We start from the raw sequence: 16,783 nt of genomic DNA on the forward strand, positions 1-16,783 counted from the left end.
AATGTGACACCCTGCTGCTGGCCACAAAGGACTTTTTTGTTCGCAAGGTAAATGCCGTGGCTGAGAGTTACAAACTGCCAGCGCAGGCAGGAGCAGGATGAAGCCAAGGGACGGCGCGTTGCTGCGCTACAAGGGCTGGCGATCACATGCCTGTTTGGACGCGTGCCGGATTAAGTCATCGCTCAGTGAGAAAATGCTCACATGCGGTAATGCAGAAGAGTGGTGCAGCTCACATGGGTTTCCCGCAGCCAGAGGAAAAGGATGCACAGGGTCCTGCTCAGCGCAGCTGATGCAACAGAAACTTCCCAGCATCCGGACAGGAGTGTGTCATAACAGTCCCAAACACCTTAATCCTGTCTGTGGCCATACTCTGGGTTGCAGAAGGACTTTCTCATGCAAGAGGGATGTGTTACAAGAGAGCTGTTTTGTCAGAGGAGCTGCAGACATGCCAACAATATATGCTCAAAACTGCTGATGACATGCATTTTCGCAGATGCACAAACCAAAACTGCTTGGGGGGGTGTGGGCAGGTTCTTTTTCTTACCCATCTCCCAGTAGGACGTCATGGCTCGGGTGCTATCGTTAAAACCTCTCTGTTTACATGATTCATCTTGGGGAAGGCATATGATCAGGAAGAAATCAGCTACACTATTGCCATGAGAAATTAAGTCTGGAAATAGCCAGAAATAGTGGTTTTGTCCCAGGTCACATCTGGTACAATCTCTTTCCCACCCTCTGTTGTAGAGGAGCTTCCAGAGGTGGCCAGTGCAGCTGGGTAGGCTCAGGAGGCCGATGCCAGTGGCTGCACCCAAAGCAGGGCTAGACTGAAGGCAAATACCCACTGGGAGCGGGCACAGGTCAGCTCAGGGCTCACCACACCTGCAACCGAAGGGCTGGAAACCTCCCTACACTCCGCTGTGGTCCCCAGACGTGCAGACACTGGTGGTGTTCTGCCATGGGCCTCTTTACCAGCATCAGCAGGAGGAAACTTGGGGGTCTCTTTTCCTGACAGCTTTCTTGAACCCTCAACGCCTGCAATGCCACTTAGTGATCCCTGTCATGTTAATAATGATATAAAATCAGTGAATGAGCACTCGAGAGTCCAGAGGACAAACTTCCATGTGTGCTTGATGGCTGTTTCAACGTGACTGGGGAATTCAGTGGTTTTTTCCCCCAAAAGGGAGGGTCTTGGGTGTGGATGGCAGCAGTCTCTGGGTCAGAGAAGTGCAAAGGGGAAACCGGTGATCAGGAGGTGGTGGTGGCCAGGTGCCGGCAGGGGATTGGATGCAAACTGCCACCGTGGTCCCTCTTGGCACAGACAGGCTCAGGTGGTCTGGCTGGCCTTGCTGCTGATGCACCAGGTGCAGTCTGGGTTTGAGGCTGGCTGATGTTCTGTGAATGATCAAGTGAAGCCGGTTCCCCATGCAGTAACTCAAGACAGCTGCTGATGCACCTCATGCTGCCTCCGTCACCTCTTATTGTGAACACTCTACATGCAATTTTACTTTCTTTGTTATTTCATTACAAAATCCCATGTGGTGGAGTGATATACAGGGAGGCAGAACAGGTGGGAAGTCTGGTGCTAGGTTCCTTTCTAGTACAGGATGTGGGCTCCTTGCTAATCCTGGATGACCAGCCAGCCTTTTCAACTGCTCATTTTCACTCTCTATCTTCTTCCAGTGTGAGCCAGAAAATGCAGAGAAATTTTTTGTTTCAGATTTTGGGTGACAAGTTGGTCAGTCATTATTTGGTTAATGTAGTTCTTAATGATATTAAGAATTACAGTAAAAAAATGACTTTCATTCTTGGACCCAGCTGAGATAAAAGCAAACAGAGAATTCCACCCCCCTGCCAAAAAAAAAAAAAAAAAAAAAGTCTGAGAAAAGTTTCTGACCTGGAACTTTCCACACCTGAAAGTTAAAGTTTGACAAAACTACTAGTAACTACACATGGGTTGTTATGATCAGCGGTGTCAGGAACCCACCAGCTCTGTGTGCGTTTGTCCCCAGAACAGACCCGTATCTGTCCATGACAGTCAGATGCTGTCATGTGTGGCCTGAGCCCACATTCCTCATGACTGGTGATTTTCCTGGTGAAAACCATATTGCTGAGCCAGTGGCCAAGCACTGACCAGCATTGCCTTGTGCCTCAGCTTTTTCTTCAGTAAATGATGCTAATGATACTTCTTTTATAATGAGTATGTGCATGGGAAACGCTCTGTAAGGACAAGCTGTTATTAGTGTTAGTTATCCCAGACGGGGAGACATTCTGTCTATGTTACCAGCCCTGCTAGAGGGATTCATGCTGGCCTGAAATCTATTGTGTTTGTTGTATAAGCAGCCAGAAAATCTCATTCTTAACAATTTTTTTTTTTCCCCCCCTTTCTTTCTGGGTGGCAGAACCATCCGGCTCAGAGTCGCAGGGCAAAGGCAGCCTGTCGGAGGATGAACTCATCAGTGCCATCAAGGAAGCAAAAAGCTTTTCCTTTGAGACCCCGGAGGTACAGCAGTCGCCAGCCCTTTCCACGGAGAAGAGAGATCAGAGGGTCAAACCTGGGCGCCCCACCGTCTCCTCACCCCTGGATAACGAAGCCAGCAGCGCTGAGTCAGGAGACTCAGAGATCGAGCTGGTCTCGGAGGACCCACTGGCTGCCGAGGAGGTGCTGCACTCCAACTACATGACCTTCAGCCACATTGGAGGGCCCCCTCCGTCACCCGCTTCCCCCTCCATCCAGTACAGCATCCTGCGGGAGGAGCGGGAGGCTGAGCTTGACAGCGAGCTCATCATTGAGTCCTGTGATGCCTCATCAGCCTCCGAAGAGAGCCCAAAGAGGGAGCAGGACTCCCCTCTGATGAAGCCCATGGTCATGGACATTATCAAGGAAGAGAACAGCTCACGCACTGATGCCTCAGACTACGAAGCAAATAAAACGACAGAGAGCAGGATGAACAGGGAAAACCTGGCAGAGTCCGCATCCTACCTGAAAAGCTCCTTTGTTGCACCAAAAGTAGGTGCTGAGCCCCCGACCTCTGCCGTCAGCACCGATGAGCTGAAGGAAAGAATAATCCTGAAGAAACCCATTGAAGAAACTGTTGTTAACCAAAGTAAAGTGTCTTCCAAGGACTCTGGCAAAAGAAGTCCCTTGGCTTCACCCCTACTACCGTTTTTAAATAAGCAGAAAGGTAAATGCAGATGTTTATGTTGTTTTTTGCCGTGCTGCTGAGAAGGGGGAGGAGGGAGAAGTGCCTGTTCCTTGCAGGGGAGATGTTAGTAGTGCCGAGCCGGGGGAGCTGCTGGCACTCGATAACCTCAACTCGAAGCTGGGCATACCTGTGACAATGCACACATTATCTCTGACCTTCCCATCCTCTTCTTTTTCTCCTTTTCCTTTCCCTTAGGAAAAAAAATTAAAAATACCAGCAACAATAATTTTTAGGCTTAAGCATATAGATACCGGTTCAAGCAGGAATCCCAGTAACATAAGACTGATTTGTACATCAGGCATCTGGAGGACAAAGAGCAACTAATGATCATTTTTCCTTTGAAATACTACCTGCCTTGCCCCAGGGAAGGGGTGTAATCAGGGAGGTGGTCCTGACCCTCCCAAAAATGTAAGGATAATGTTTTTGAGTATACAATTAGGAAAAAAGAAAGATTTGGAGGAGGAGAGGGGTTGGGTTTGGTGGGTCTGCATGTTTCTGAAGGTGGTGCAGTTTAAACCAATCTCTCTCATGGTGGCTGACACCCTCCATCCTGAATAATGAGGGCTTTGTGTATGTTTCCAGGATAGTGCAGGGAGATGGGTGGCTTAGGGGTGCTCATCCCAGCTCTGTGTGCATTGGGGCATCCTGTGTGCCCCTCTGAAAGCCCCTTCCCTAATCCAGCTCTGGGAGGGGGAAGGGCATGACACTTCCCTGGTACTCAGGTGAGCTCAAGGGCACTTGTCTGCTAGGATCCCTTCAAAGCCAGTGTAGAGCCAGCCAGGTCCTGGCTTGTTGTGCCAGGCACTGAGGTCTGACTGGACCCACCAAACCTTTAGAGCCACCACCAGCTTTTGGTCTGAGCTAAACCTTGAGGACCAAAGGGTAGCACACGGTCACGGCACACTGACACTGCCAGGCGTCCCTGCAGCCTGTAACTGGCTTCGTTCACAAGGCGCACAAGAGAAAAAGGCGTTTTATTCTTTGCAAGATGCCAGCTCTAAATAGCCAGGACTTTTGTGTGCCTCTGGCTTTGTAGGCTGGTGTGGAAGGGAGGGATACTGGGGATGCCCCAAGCCTGCGCTGCTCCCCTTCTGTCGTCTCCCCCGACTGGGCTGGGGGGCAGCGGCTGTCCACGGCTCTTCTGTCGGATGTTGTTTTGCAATTCAGAGAGCTGCTGCTTCCTTGCAAGCAGCTGGTAGAGATGGAGGGGGGGCGAAACCCACCCCCACTGCTTAGAGAGCATCTTCTTTGTCCATCCGCGTTTGTGCAGACATTTGACCACATGATGGTCTGGAGATGTGGCAGACACGTTTAAGTGGCACGCTTTTACAACTGATTTATCTAGCACTGCGAACCCAAGCCTGCAAGTCTAGTAAGGGAACAGCCCGAACTTGCACAATGTGCTGAGGACTGCAAGATCTGCAGTGCAATAAAATATGTTAATACCGATATTCTTAGTGGTAATGAACTAATGACATTAGTAGGCTGAATAAGAAACATATGATTATAGCTTGTAAGTATGTTTTCCTGCCAGATTCTCAGAGCTTGCAATGTCACACTGTACATCTCTTAGCTCCCTCACGAGTAGGATGAGCTCCAACCATTTCTTTCCCACTTCCCAAATTCCCGTTTTGTATGACTGGCCCAGGCCCTGCCCAAACCCTAGAAGCTGTAGGGCTGATTGAATTTACCTTACACACCCTTCTTGCAGTCTCTAGCATTTGGTCTCTGCAACCAACCACATATTGTGTTCTGTGTGTTTTTCTGGGCAGATGACTAACAGTTTGATCTTGGATTTGGGGAAAGTAGTTGGGGAATATCACGTGGGCAGCTAGTTGCCTGTCCCTCAATTTTGAGACTTCAGGCCCTATTACAATATTCAGTCCCCCTTGATCATATTCAGATTTTTTTGGCCTAACTATTGTGTCTCATTTAATTTCTGTCATTGCCTAAACTGATGCTAACAGAGGCTTGTTCTCATATAGTGGTCAGAGAAAATCCCTGTGTGCATGAGCAGACTTTCTCCCTGCGTTGTAGTGTGTCCATATTTTCCTATCTGTATTCCCTGTAGGACAGTAGTGGCAGGAACTTGTCCTCCAGGACAGACACAAAACAGCTAATTACTATTTGGTGGTGCGTAGAGGACTATTTCAGTATGTGCTTTGCTTCATTGAGACACTCCAGTGCCTAAGGCAAGGAAAATAAAAACATAAAGCCTCTCAAGAAGATTATTCCTAAAACTTGTGTAACTTTTTAAAGCTGATTTCAAGGTATGGAGAGATGGACTCAAGATAAGAAAATATGGATGATAGTGGGGTCCAGTTTACACTACCTTCCAGTCACAGGTACTTGCTGCATAGGTCACTTGTGTCTGGACACTAGTTAAATTTTTATGTTGAAGGTAGAGTATGGGGTCTCCTGACCTGGGAAAGGACAGCTTGTTCCTCACTCGGAGAATTCACGTGAAACCCTTCAGCGGTTTTCCAGTTATCAGAGGTGAACTGGGTGATGTGTTAACTGGCTTGGTGGAACCAGAGCATCCCCCATGGGTCCTCTCAGGCTCCATCAGCCTGCAGCCGCATCAGCTGGCAGGGAAATGGTGTGGCAGAGCACATCCAAGGGGACAGGGATTGCCTTCATAGCATCAACTTGAAGTCTTGGCAGAGCTTTACATTATGGCATCATATATGTGACATACGCCAACTCAGATGCACCTGGCAGTCATTTGGCACTCAGCCAAAGTGGTGAAAATAGAGGGAGATGTGGCAGTGCCGCACAACGGAGGTGCAGCAGAACGATGTCACCCAAAGCAGGAACAGTGTCATCATTCATTAATTAAGAGAATTATCTTAATTGTAGTTATCTGTCATTAAGAGAATACTAACAAGATGTGACTGTGCATTTGTTAAAAGAGAGAAAACAGAAAAACCTTCATTGTTTCCTGTTACCTCCTTGTTACACGTCACCTCAGAATTGTTATGCTACCACTGCACATCCTTATTAAGACAGAATGGTTTTAGTGATGTTCAGAGTCCGGGCAGGCACTGATTCCCCTACGGCCATGGCAAGTCCCACCTGAGTTCAGGTCAGTGCTAGCCCAGCGTGTCTGGAGATTCATAGGAAACTGATGGATCAAATTAAGCTGTTTGACACGTGTGGCTGTGTTTTTGACCCAGCTGTAGATCTTTCTGTGGCCCTTGGCCAGCTCATAGCGAGGTATACGTAATTTAAAAATAGTCAGCCATCAGTTTCACATGTAGGTGTTAACTATTTCACAGCGTGATACTGTAATTCCACCAAGGAGTTTTTTACTCATATCCATGGCATTAAATATACTTTGCATGGCTCATCAGAAGAGTTTGCCCTGGGCTGGCAAGACAAAAATTGATTTTGAGTGCACGCTCCAGGAAATACATGGAGAAGCTTTGCAAAGTGAAAGCCCAGCATCCAACCTGACCCCAGGAGCAGTCTTGCTGATTGTGTTGCTGCCAGACTGCGGCTTATTTCCTCAGAGACCTTGCTGGTGTGTCTGCTAGGCATTTCCCTAAATAACAAGGTGGAGCACTTCAAGTGCATGTGTGGTTTGTGCAGCGATAACTCAGCATCTCTGCTTAACGTCTGTTGCCATCCAGTGGCAGTAACAAAAATGGGCAGTGACTTCCTACCTCCATTTTACTGGAGCTGACTATCACGATTTTAAAGAGTGGAGCTATTCCCATGCTGTTAACCGCTAAGCAGCCTCGCTCGCTTTTCCGCACGGTCAGAAAAATTGCACTGCTTGCTGCAACACAGGCCTTGTTTTGGCCAGAATTGGGCAGTTACTATCTATGTTAGTGTTACCAACTCATTCGCCTCCTGCAGAGCAAAGAGGGGAAGGCAGGGCTGTAGCAAGACATTGGCTGTTTGGCTGTCGCTGCCCCCACATCACTCCTGGCATCTCCCCCTCAGAGGTGGACAGAGCCCTACAGCCCTTACACAACAGGGCTTAGAGCACATCTGGCTGTGGCTCTACAGGAAAGGAGGTTGCCAGCTCAGTTTCTCCCCCCCCCCCCCCCCCTTTTTTTTTTAAATATTCAGCCACAGAGAAGGAAGAGCAGATGCATTTGTGTTTTCTATTAGCCAGAGCAAGGAATGCAGATTTTTAGGTTTGCTCTAAGAAAACCCTGTATTGCAACAGATTTTCACAAACTTTGGAAAATAATACAACTGATCAGTATGGCCTGCACAGCACTGTGACGTTGCATAGCCCAGGTGACATCCAGGCTGGGCTTGCACATGGCTTGGGTATGCAGGAAATTTCAGAAAAGACCTGCTATCCTGGAAACACGCATCTTTTGGCCTGGGGCAGTTTGCAAGAAGCCCCAAAAAGCCTGGACCAAGGAAGGCTGGGAAGGAGCATTTTGGCTGAGTCCTTTCATGTCTTCTCTTGCTGTGCCTGTCGGTAGCTCTCTGCCAGGGTAGCCTGGCTGACTGCATGCTGGAGTCCCACAGCCTGGGGATCTGGTCCTGGGCGGAGATTTCACTTATGCTGGGGCATCATGCCTCTCTCCAGCCTCTCCTTCAATGACAATATTAGGAGATTCCTTCTGCTCGATCCATTTAATGAAACGTGCAGCACCTTGTTACCTTGCAGATCAGATGTCTGAGCTTAGGTTAAAAAAAATAAAAAGATGTGGACATTAATAGTAATGTTTACTTTCATTTTCTTTTTATTTTATGGCAAAATTTAGCATAGGAAAAGGAAAACCCAGGCCCGGGGCTATGGGGTCGTGCTGTCACTCACGTGCTTGATGGCACAACTGGCAGGACCCAGGTTCCAGACAGGGTCCTGCTGGAAACGCAGTCAAATAAAGTTCATTAGTTGAAATGCTTTATTCTGCAGCACAGTCCTATGCCACCCTGCTATGAAGCATCCTGGTTTCTATGCCTTATGAAAGGCTTTTGTAGCATTAATCTGGTTAGTCCCCTACAAGAGCGTGTCCTTACCACACACCCTTCATGGCTGCTGTGGCTCTAAGCGCTCATGAGGACACCAAGGTTCATGGTCACCCATCTCTATGTGGTGGCCCAGTGTTTCTCAGGTAGTGGCACAAGCTGCAGTCAGGATCACTTCTTGTTTTGGGGTGACACTGGAAAATGCCCTGGGTTGAAGAACATTTCCCCTCCTCCCTGGTTCCTCTCGTGCCATCCCATGGTGTCCAGGGCTGTCACACAGCGGACAAGCACAAAGCAGTGTGGGCTTTTCCTGTTTAATCTCTCACTGCATACACCCGTTTGGTGTCACAGACAAATTGATTTTACACAGTTTCTCAAGGTGATGGTTTTCTGGCAGAGATCTGGGACAGACCTTAAGTTATTGGGGATGGTTTTTGTTCAGCAAAATGTCGTCTGCATTGCGTTAGCACGTCCCTGCTGTTGGAGGAGTTGCTAGTGAGGCATTTTTCCATCGGAAGGGGATGTTTGGTAGGGTGACTTAGCAATCTGAGGCTCATTTCTCATCTGCATGCTTTCACCAGGCTGGCTCTGCAATCAGCAGCAAGCTAGGCCACGGCTTAAGCATACGGTAATGTTAGTTTAATATTTTAGTGCCATCTGCTGCAAGTGCCTCCACACTCTGGCCCATCTGTTTTGTGTGCTTCAGTTTGCTTTTTATGGGCCTCTGGTAGCTTTGCATCCTTTGGAAAGTCCCTGCTTGGAAAAGGTGTAGGGGAGACAGATGTCCTGCCTGGGGCTTGAGTGTCTTCACCTTGTGATGCTGTAGGAGGAGTGGGGTAAAACCCACCTGGAGAAGTAAACATGTGAATCTAGGCCTGGCCTTGCCACAAAATCTTGGAGTAGATTGGTGTGTTTGCCTCCCACATGGAATAATTTAGGTGGGAAGGGACCTGTGGAGGTCTCTGGTCCAGCCCCTTGCTCAAAGCAGTTTGGTCACGTTGCTCAGCGCCTTGTCTATCTGTCCATTTTCTCAGCAAAGGCAGAGGTTTGGGGGTAGCTGAGAGTTGGAGCTTGCAAATCTGGGTCAGTCTCGTGATGCTGCCTCAGCACCATTAGCTGCAGGTACACTGCAGAGCAGGGTAAAGGAGAGATACTACTCAATGTAGAAATGGAGAACTTGAATGACTTACTGGTCAGATGGTTGAATGCCAGCTGAAGTGGTCTTGCCTGGTTAATGCAGAGCAGATGAACCTAGAGGGACCGGTGTTTTCCAAGAACCATGAGCAGGCATTGAGTGGAAGAGGTCCTGCAGGCATAACTTTTCCACAAATCTTCCGGACTCCTCCCCTGAGCAAAATGGTTTCTCTTTCTCCTGGGCTGTCTGATCCCACAGGCCACTTTGGTTCACAATTCTCTCTTACTCTGCTGTATGCATGGCCCTTCCCCAGCCTACCCTCTTTAGGAACTGGTCATGTGTACTCTCAGTTGCAAACCAGTGAAATAGCTTATGTATAGAGGGTCTTAGAGGAAGAAATGGCACCTGCATTGCTAAACCCTTTGCTAGGGACACACCTGGAGCACTGGCAATTGGTCTGTTGTCCAGGCCAGTCTTTTCCTTCCATACCTCTACTTGACTGCCCTGATGTAAGGTCAGGGATGAATTTAAGACTAAGGTGGTGGGCAGGAGAAAACACAGCTAAGACATGCTTCAGCCTGCTCTTGTCTCTCTGCTCTGATGCATGTTCTTCCTTGGCTTTGTGGCCTAGCAACCCAAAGTTACAGCAAAAATAGCCAATTAGCTATTTATTGGCTAGATGGATCAAAAGTGGTCAATAAAGAGTAAGAAAACAGCTTTAAATGAAAGTGTCTGAGGCATGCAGAACTGCAGCAAGGAGTGAGGGTTGTTCTTCTTACTGAGAATAGTTCCATACCAGGGATTCACCTTTCCATGGTACATTCTTGGTATTTTGGGAGGTTTAGCAGTAGATTGGTAGACCAAGAGGTCTTGGCTTCCAGCTGCTTTGCAATTCTGCTTTTGCTCTGTTCAAGGAATCTAAAAAATGACTCTGAACACATGATAGGACATAAACAGCGAGCTGTGATGACATGGACTCTGCAGACACATTCAGATGGCCTCATTTCATGGGGTCTCACTCCAGTGACTTTTGAACAACCGAGGCAGTGGGGCCCCAGACACCATCTCCAGCCACTGTGACTGGAGGAGTTTCCCCGTCCCAGCTGAGCTGCCCCAGCAGCGACTCGTGGGCATGTTCTTCTGCCCATGGAGGAGGAGAGGGAACTTCACAGCTACCCTTTTTCACTGTGGGCCAAGCAGTTGGAAATGTTTCTGCCTTTGCAGCAGGCTATGGCCGGCCTCCCAATTTCTGGCCAGTTAATGCAATTCAGCTGCCACATGACAGCTTGTTATAACTGTCAAGCTGTGATAATTCAACCGAAGCTGAGCTGGAGAAACCTGGAGACGTGCAGGTTGTGGTGGTGGAAATGAACAGTGCACACACCGGCAGGTTTGTGCTGTACATGATTTCTCTTCCACTCCTCCCAGACCCTTTTTTTTCAGGGAGGCAGGAGTGAGTTTGGCACTTTCTGGCCTCAGGAGTGGTTGCAGGGTCACCTGTCTTCTCTGCAGAGGGGACAAGGAAAGCTGATAGATGGTCAGGTGCTGGCTCTGGGGTTCTCCCTGGAGTCCTGGTCTGGTGGGAGGATAGCAGGGTCTCTTAAGTAAGGAGCAGTCACTTAGAGGAGATGCCTGAGCCCTGGAAAGGATCAGAGCGAAGCAAAGAACAGGGAATTTTCTCTCCTCTCCCCAAATGACAGTTTGCTTGGGCAGTGGCTGGGATCAGTAACCACCAAGGGCAATGATGCCCTCTCGTGATTAGCACCATGCACATATACCAGAGCATGATCTTGAGATGACCTTCAGAAATACCTCAATAAATCTCATACCCTTCAGATCACAACCTGTGTTGTCCATAGCCTGAGCATTTGGCCCATATCACCCCTGGCATCTGTTTCCTCCCCTGATTTTTGGCTGTGCTCGTGAAAATTACTCCCCATGTGTTGGCTAAGGTCAAACTTTTAATGCCTAAGTGTCAAAGCATCTTAAACACAGTGGCCGGATGCTCAGAGGTGCTTTAAAAAATGGGCATAGCTTAATGTAGCAGGATCATACGTCTTCTCTTGGGACTGCTATCCACTCCACTGCCTGTGTGTGAGTTAAGTACAGAGCTATAAAAATTTATAGGCCTTATCCTTCTGTTTTCATATATCTTCCCTTTAAGAGCAAAGGACTGCCTCTGATGAGCTGTCATAAGTCATAGCACTCAAACAGAAGTATACAGACCTTTCTGATAGATACGACACAAGATGGTGTTTATAAAATGTTTCTGACAGGTGGTCGAGATTACATTGTGACCAGGAAAAAAAAAAAAAGCTGCTTGTTTGACTGTATACAGGTGCCTGATGGTTATGTCAAATGTTTAAATATCAAAGCCATGAATGGCAAAGTTTAAGCCAAGCACACTGAGTTGGTGGGTATCTGTATACAAACAGGAGCCTTCTGAGAAGAGGTCCAAAGAAGAAAGACATGTATTCTGTGAAGACCTATATCTGCAAGCTGGGCTGCACAAGCCCACTGCTGGCTCTGCTGCCATCCATGTCCATGTCCATGTCCATGTCCATGCTCTGCCAAGCTGAGCACCCAAGGTTGGCTCAGTCCTGCTCCTGGGGAAGGCTGCAAGGAGACAACTGCTCTGCTCACAAGTGATTTTTCTGTTCATGCAGACAAACCTCAGTCGCAGAATCACTCACAGTTGAAGCACGTTTTAGAAGCCAAAATCTTGACACGGTGTCCCTTTTGGTGTCTCTTGGCGTTAGCAATCAATGACTCAGCTTTCAGGGAAGGCTGTGACACTGACAATCTGATGGCAACCAGTTTCTCCCAGATGCCTAGAAATAGTGATGCTTTGCCTGGATGCTCCCAGCAGATCTCAGAGACTTGTTATTGACAGAGAAATCTAATACCTATTGATAGCTTTTCTGGGGCTTACAGAATATACAGGAAGGAGAGATGTTTATTCTGGGTGTAGAGAAACAAGAAAAAAATGCAGTATGTAATGAAGGGGAAAAGTTATACCACTTGCAAGGCTTTTCTGTAAATGATGTTAAAGAGCTTTTTCCATACCAATTCATGTTTTTAGCCCAGAAGGTGCTTAGGGAAGTTTATATACTATAAAACAAATTAGGCGAAGGAAAAATAAAACATTTTGGTTTTATTAACAAAATATTTTGCCCATTAATGCAATTTTCTCATAAATGTAGTATTTTGCAGGGAACTTCTGGAATATTTTGTTTTCTGATCTGCTAGAAGTGCTGCTTCTGAACCTCTGCAATGCTCCGTGAGCTGGGAATCATGGGTATTCACCAGTTTTATTGATTAATTCAAATGAACAGTTTGGATTCATTTCAGGTCAGATTTAAATTTATGATTAAGGTCTGGTGATATAAAATACCTCTCTAGCTCTCAAGGAGAGGTGAAATACAAACTTTTTAATATCTCCGCCTGTTTCAGGGTGTCTTAACACTCAAATTCTTCAGATGTTAAGCAGAATGAGGGCTTCCCTGAGTACTGCTGTTTGTGTCTAGTAGATAGCATAAGACTGTATTTGAATGTAGTGAAGGGGAGGCATGTGGTAGGAGATTTCCATTGGGAATAAAACCTGGAGGTGGGTATTGATTTTACTGGTGTTTTTCCTTAGCTTCTGAGAGTGCACTGGTGATTGGGACATAATAGCAATATTGACTGGAGGGGATTTACTTTTTTTCCTTTTCCTTGGGCGGCTGCTGTGTTCATGTCAGTTCAGAACAATATAGAAAATAAGGGACATGCAATGATCCAACAATTCAAAGGGCTTGATTTCCCCTCTGAAGAAAGTGTCTGGTGTTTTTGTCATTTTGACTCTTAATCTTGATTACCACTTTTGTTTTAGTCCTCTGCAGTAATTTTTTTTTCTAACTCTCTTGACCTTTACCCAACTTGGGCAATTTTGCCCACTGTTTTTTCCAGAGAGGTATCACAGATATCCTCTCTTCCCTCTCTGGCTCTGACAGCAGCTTGGTGGTTACATGGGAACTGTAGCAGTGAGAGGTCATTCTGGTGTTTTGCTTTCACAGCATTTCGTTTGTGTGTGAGGAATACAAACAAGTGTGGAAAAAATTAATGCTACAAGAGGACGGGTTGGCTTGGATGGCAATAGTCTTCTACCTCCACCACAGGTCTGCCAGACACTGGTCTGCCAGACACTAGCCTGCCTGTGGTGGGGACGTTTGGTGATGTCAAGGTTGCTTAAATCAGCTCTAGCAATGAAAGTGAAGGCTTGTCATTTTGGTAGTGATGATAGATTTCACAAGTGCTCCGAGTCTGGGCGGTTCCATCAGTTATGAAAATTGGACATACAAAGATCCCGGTGCTTCTGAAATAGGCGTGTCTCCGTTCAAAAGGACTGAGTGTTCATTCCCTGTGTATTCAGGGCTCAGAAGACACAAAGCATGAGTGATTTGAAAGACACATTATGTGGCAGTCAATATTTTGTGGGGAAAAACTCTGCCAGTTGTGTTGCTTTTACGTGAAAGGTTCTTTGCTTTCCCAGAAGCCTCATTTTAGGGTTTATCTTCCTTGCAGCTTCAACTTGACTCACAGGTCTATGCACTGAAAGCCCTTTGGTATCGCTTGCTCAGAGAAACCCCTTCCCAACTGGTGCCATGTGATTTTATGTGGAACTGGTGATCTCTTCCAAAGGTTTCAGCTGGTGTTGGAGTTTGCTTCACATTGCTGTTCCCTGTAGGGGTCTTCCGTAACATGGGCACTGATTGGGTCCACCTGGGTGCTATCAGTCATCCAGTACTTTCCTGCAATTCTTCAACATTATTGGAAAAGATGTACAAGCTTTCTCACAGTTCATATGAAAATAATCCACGACTGAGTTCATTAGAGTGCAAACGACTGTGAGAGGTGACCTCAGGAGTCCTCTAGAGCTGGGGTAACTTGAGAGGCACAAAAAGGACACAGATAATCACTATTTGCAAAAAGCCATGCCTTAGAGAGAGAGGCTTCCAAGGCTGCAAATTTAGCTTGCATTAAGGATTTGGCATTAGACTATCCAGATTGCCAGGTAAAGCAGGAATCTCAGTAAAGACTCCCCTTTCAAACTGGATCCTAAAGAATAATTTGCCAGGGAAGCAGCTCTTGGTGTTGCTACATCATCTGGCTAGATGTAAACACTGTTGGATCAGCACATTTCATACAAATCAGCAAAATGTAAACTTTTAAAATTGCTTCTTATCTTTTGAATAGAAGGTGCAATGAGAAAGCAAAATTTAAGGGAAAAAATAAATGCAGATTTCCAAGGTCTGATACCACCTATGGCCTGGCTGGTATAAACTCTCTGCCTTGTTTGATGTTACTTGGGATCCACAGTGCTGTAAGATCAAAATCCAGCCTCTGACAATCCTGGAGACACTGTTTTCACAGTGACTCATTTAAAAGCAACCTAGGATCTATGCTCACTTAGTGAGTGCTGTTAGCAGAGGCAGGCGTTGTACAGACAGGTTTTTCTGCTCTCTTTTAGAAATATAGACAGTTCCTTACAGAGACAGGGGGGGAGTTACTGCATACATCCTAATGAAATGCTGATAACATCCACAAAACAAGGTCTGTATCTGGGCAACGAGCAAGGAGCAGGGTAGGAGAGCTTACAGAAAAGCCAGCGGAGATTAATAGTCAGGATTTCTGAAGGTTACTTTGTCAGCTAATGTACTGTTGAAACACGAGCAGCTATGCTTACTTGCTTAGGTTAAGTGCAAGAGCTTTTCCAAAGAATGGAAGTTACTTACCAAAGCAAGAGAATGGGCTGCCTTCGCTGTTCGTCTCAGATGCCTGCACTGGAGCTGCTGGAGCTTTGCCACTGCTGCTGAAACAGCAGGCCCCTGTACACCTTTAGCTGAAAGCGAAACGTTTATTACTCCAACTAGGGAGTCATAAAATGAGTGGGATTTAATAAAAGCCATAGTAGCAATTGTACCTTCTGAAATGAGCACTCACCTATACACTTTATTTGCACAGACAGTTATTGCAGCTGGATATTATGTGCTGACTCTGCTGCCTGGTGCTCTCAGACATGGTAATTGCACATGCAAACTGGGTCAGAAATTGTGTGTGCAGTTATGTCTGATGTTCCAGAGGAACAGCCCTCGGTCCTTGCAGGGAAAGGGTCTGAGTAGTGCCCTTTGGGGGGACTGAAGTAAAGATGGTTCAATCACAGTGACAGGACTACTAGAAGCAGTGAACCTACAGGTTTTGTCCATGCTGAGAGCCCCAGTTTTCTCAGCATTGCAGGTTGGCAGCGAGGGACAGTGAAACAGTCCAAATCTCCAGGCAAGGCAAGAAAGGAGATGGTATTTTCATCTTACAGATGGGATGCTGAAACTCGTGCACACCCATCTTAAAGCCCCTTTGTCTAGAAAAGCTGGTGAAAAAGGGACTGAGATTGACTAATTTATCATATGATTAATTGATTTGTTGGGTGTGATGAATTGATTTCACTGCAATAACACCAGGAATACACAACAGAACTGGGAAGTTACCTCAGGTTTTTCTGAATCCTGGCTTGTGAGATCATCCTTACGGCCTGGTTATTGACCCTGACATCCAACAGATGTCTGTAAAAAACCAGTGGGTTTCTCCATCATGCAAAGTGGCAGTGAGCCGGAGCAGCAAAGCACCATGCATCGGGCAGAATGGTTAGCAGCACACCATTTCTATCAAAGGCGTGATTTCCATATATATAGCTATATTTCCATATAGCTATGGCAATGTGCTTTTTACTTGTAGATCTTGCTCCTCCAGCAGCAATGAAGGGGAGATTATGTTGCAATGAAGTTTAAATGGAGAAAAGGGCCAAAGAACTGATCCTACTAAGTGCTGAAGCGGCTTTGGCACATGCTTAATGGTGCTGAATTATTCATTGAGCTGGCTGGGCAAACTGACATTGCAAAGGGAAATAAATGAGGGTGCTGGAGACAAAATGCCAAATGATGTGTTAGCCAAATGCCCCAGTGTCACAGATTTCACAGAGGATCTGGCCTGGGATCCCACCCCTTACGTGCCAGTTGCTGCTGGGTACAAGCCTTTTGTAAAAGAGAGAGTGAATGTTTTGGCCGTGACAGGTGTGACTTTGGTGATGCTTGTGGGCCCAGATTAGCTCAGTTTGTGATGGGAGACCTTCCCTTTGAGGGGAGGTATTGCAAAGAGTAGGGAATGGCCAGCAGGTAGCTGTCTAGGGCCAGAGGCGTTGATGGGGCAACTGTGATATAGCAGGTAGAGCCATGAAGTCTGAAAGACTAGTCCTTGTCAGCCACATCTGTCTGGAGAACATGCCATCTCCTCTTATCCCTTTTAAAGGTGTCTTGCTTTCTTCTGTTCCTGCACCCCTGCTTAAAACTCAGTCACAAGTTTTGCAGTGTCTTCCCCCAGTGCTCCTTCTCCAGGTGAGAGCCCCTTTCCCTGGCCAATCTGGGCAGCTGTCTGCAGGTATCCCCCCCTCTTCCCTCCACTTGAAATCCCATAGAAA

At 46.8% G+C, this 16,783-nt stretch overlaps 1 protein-coding gene across 1 annotated transcript in view; it reads left to right on the forward strand.

Moving 5' to 3' along the window:
- Window positions 1-16,783, forward strand: part of RTN1 (reticulon 1) — a 122,268-nt gene that overhangs the window by 70,782 nt on the left and 34,703 nt on the right. Inside the window, exon 3 of the mRNA XM_052783483.1 lies at window positions 2,400-3,182. Coding sequence (XP_052639443.1) covers window positions 2,400-3,182 — 783 coding nt within the window. The remainder of the gene's footprint in view (window positions 1-2,399; window positions 3,183-16,783) is intronic.

This window comes from Harpia harpyja, chromosome 3 (genome assembly GCF_026419915.1).
Source record: "Harpia harpyja isolate bHarHar1 chromosome 3, bHarHar1 primary haplotype, whole genome shotgun sequence".
NCBI lineage: Eukaryota > Metazoa > Chordata > Aves > Accipitriformes > Accipitridae > Harpia > Harpia harpyja.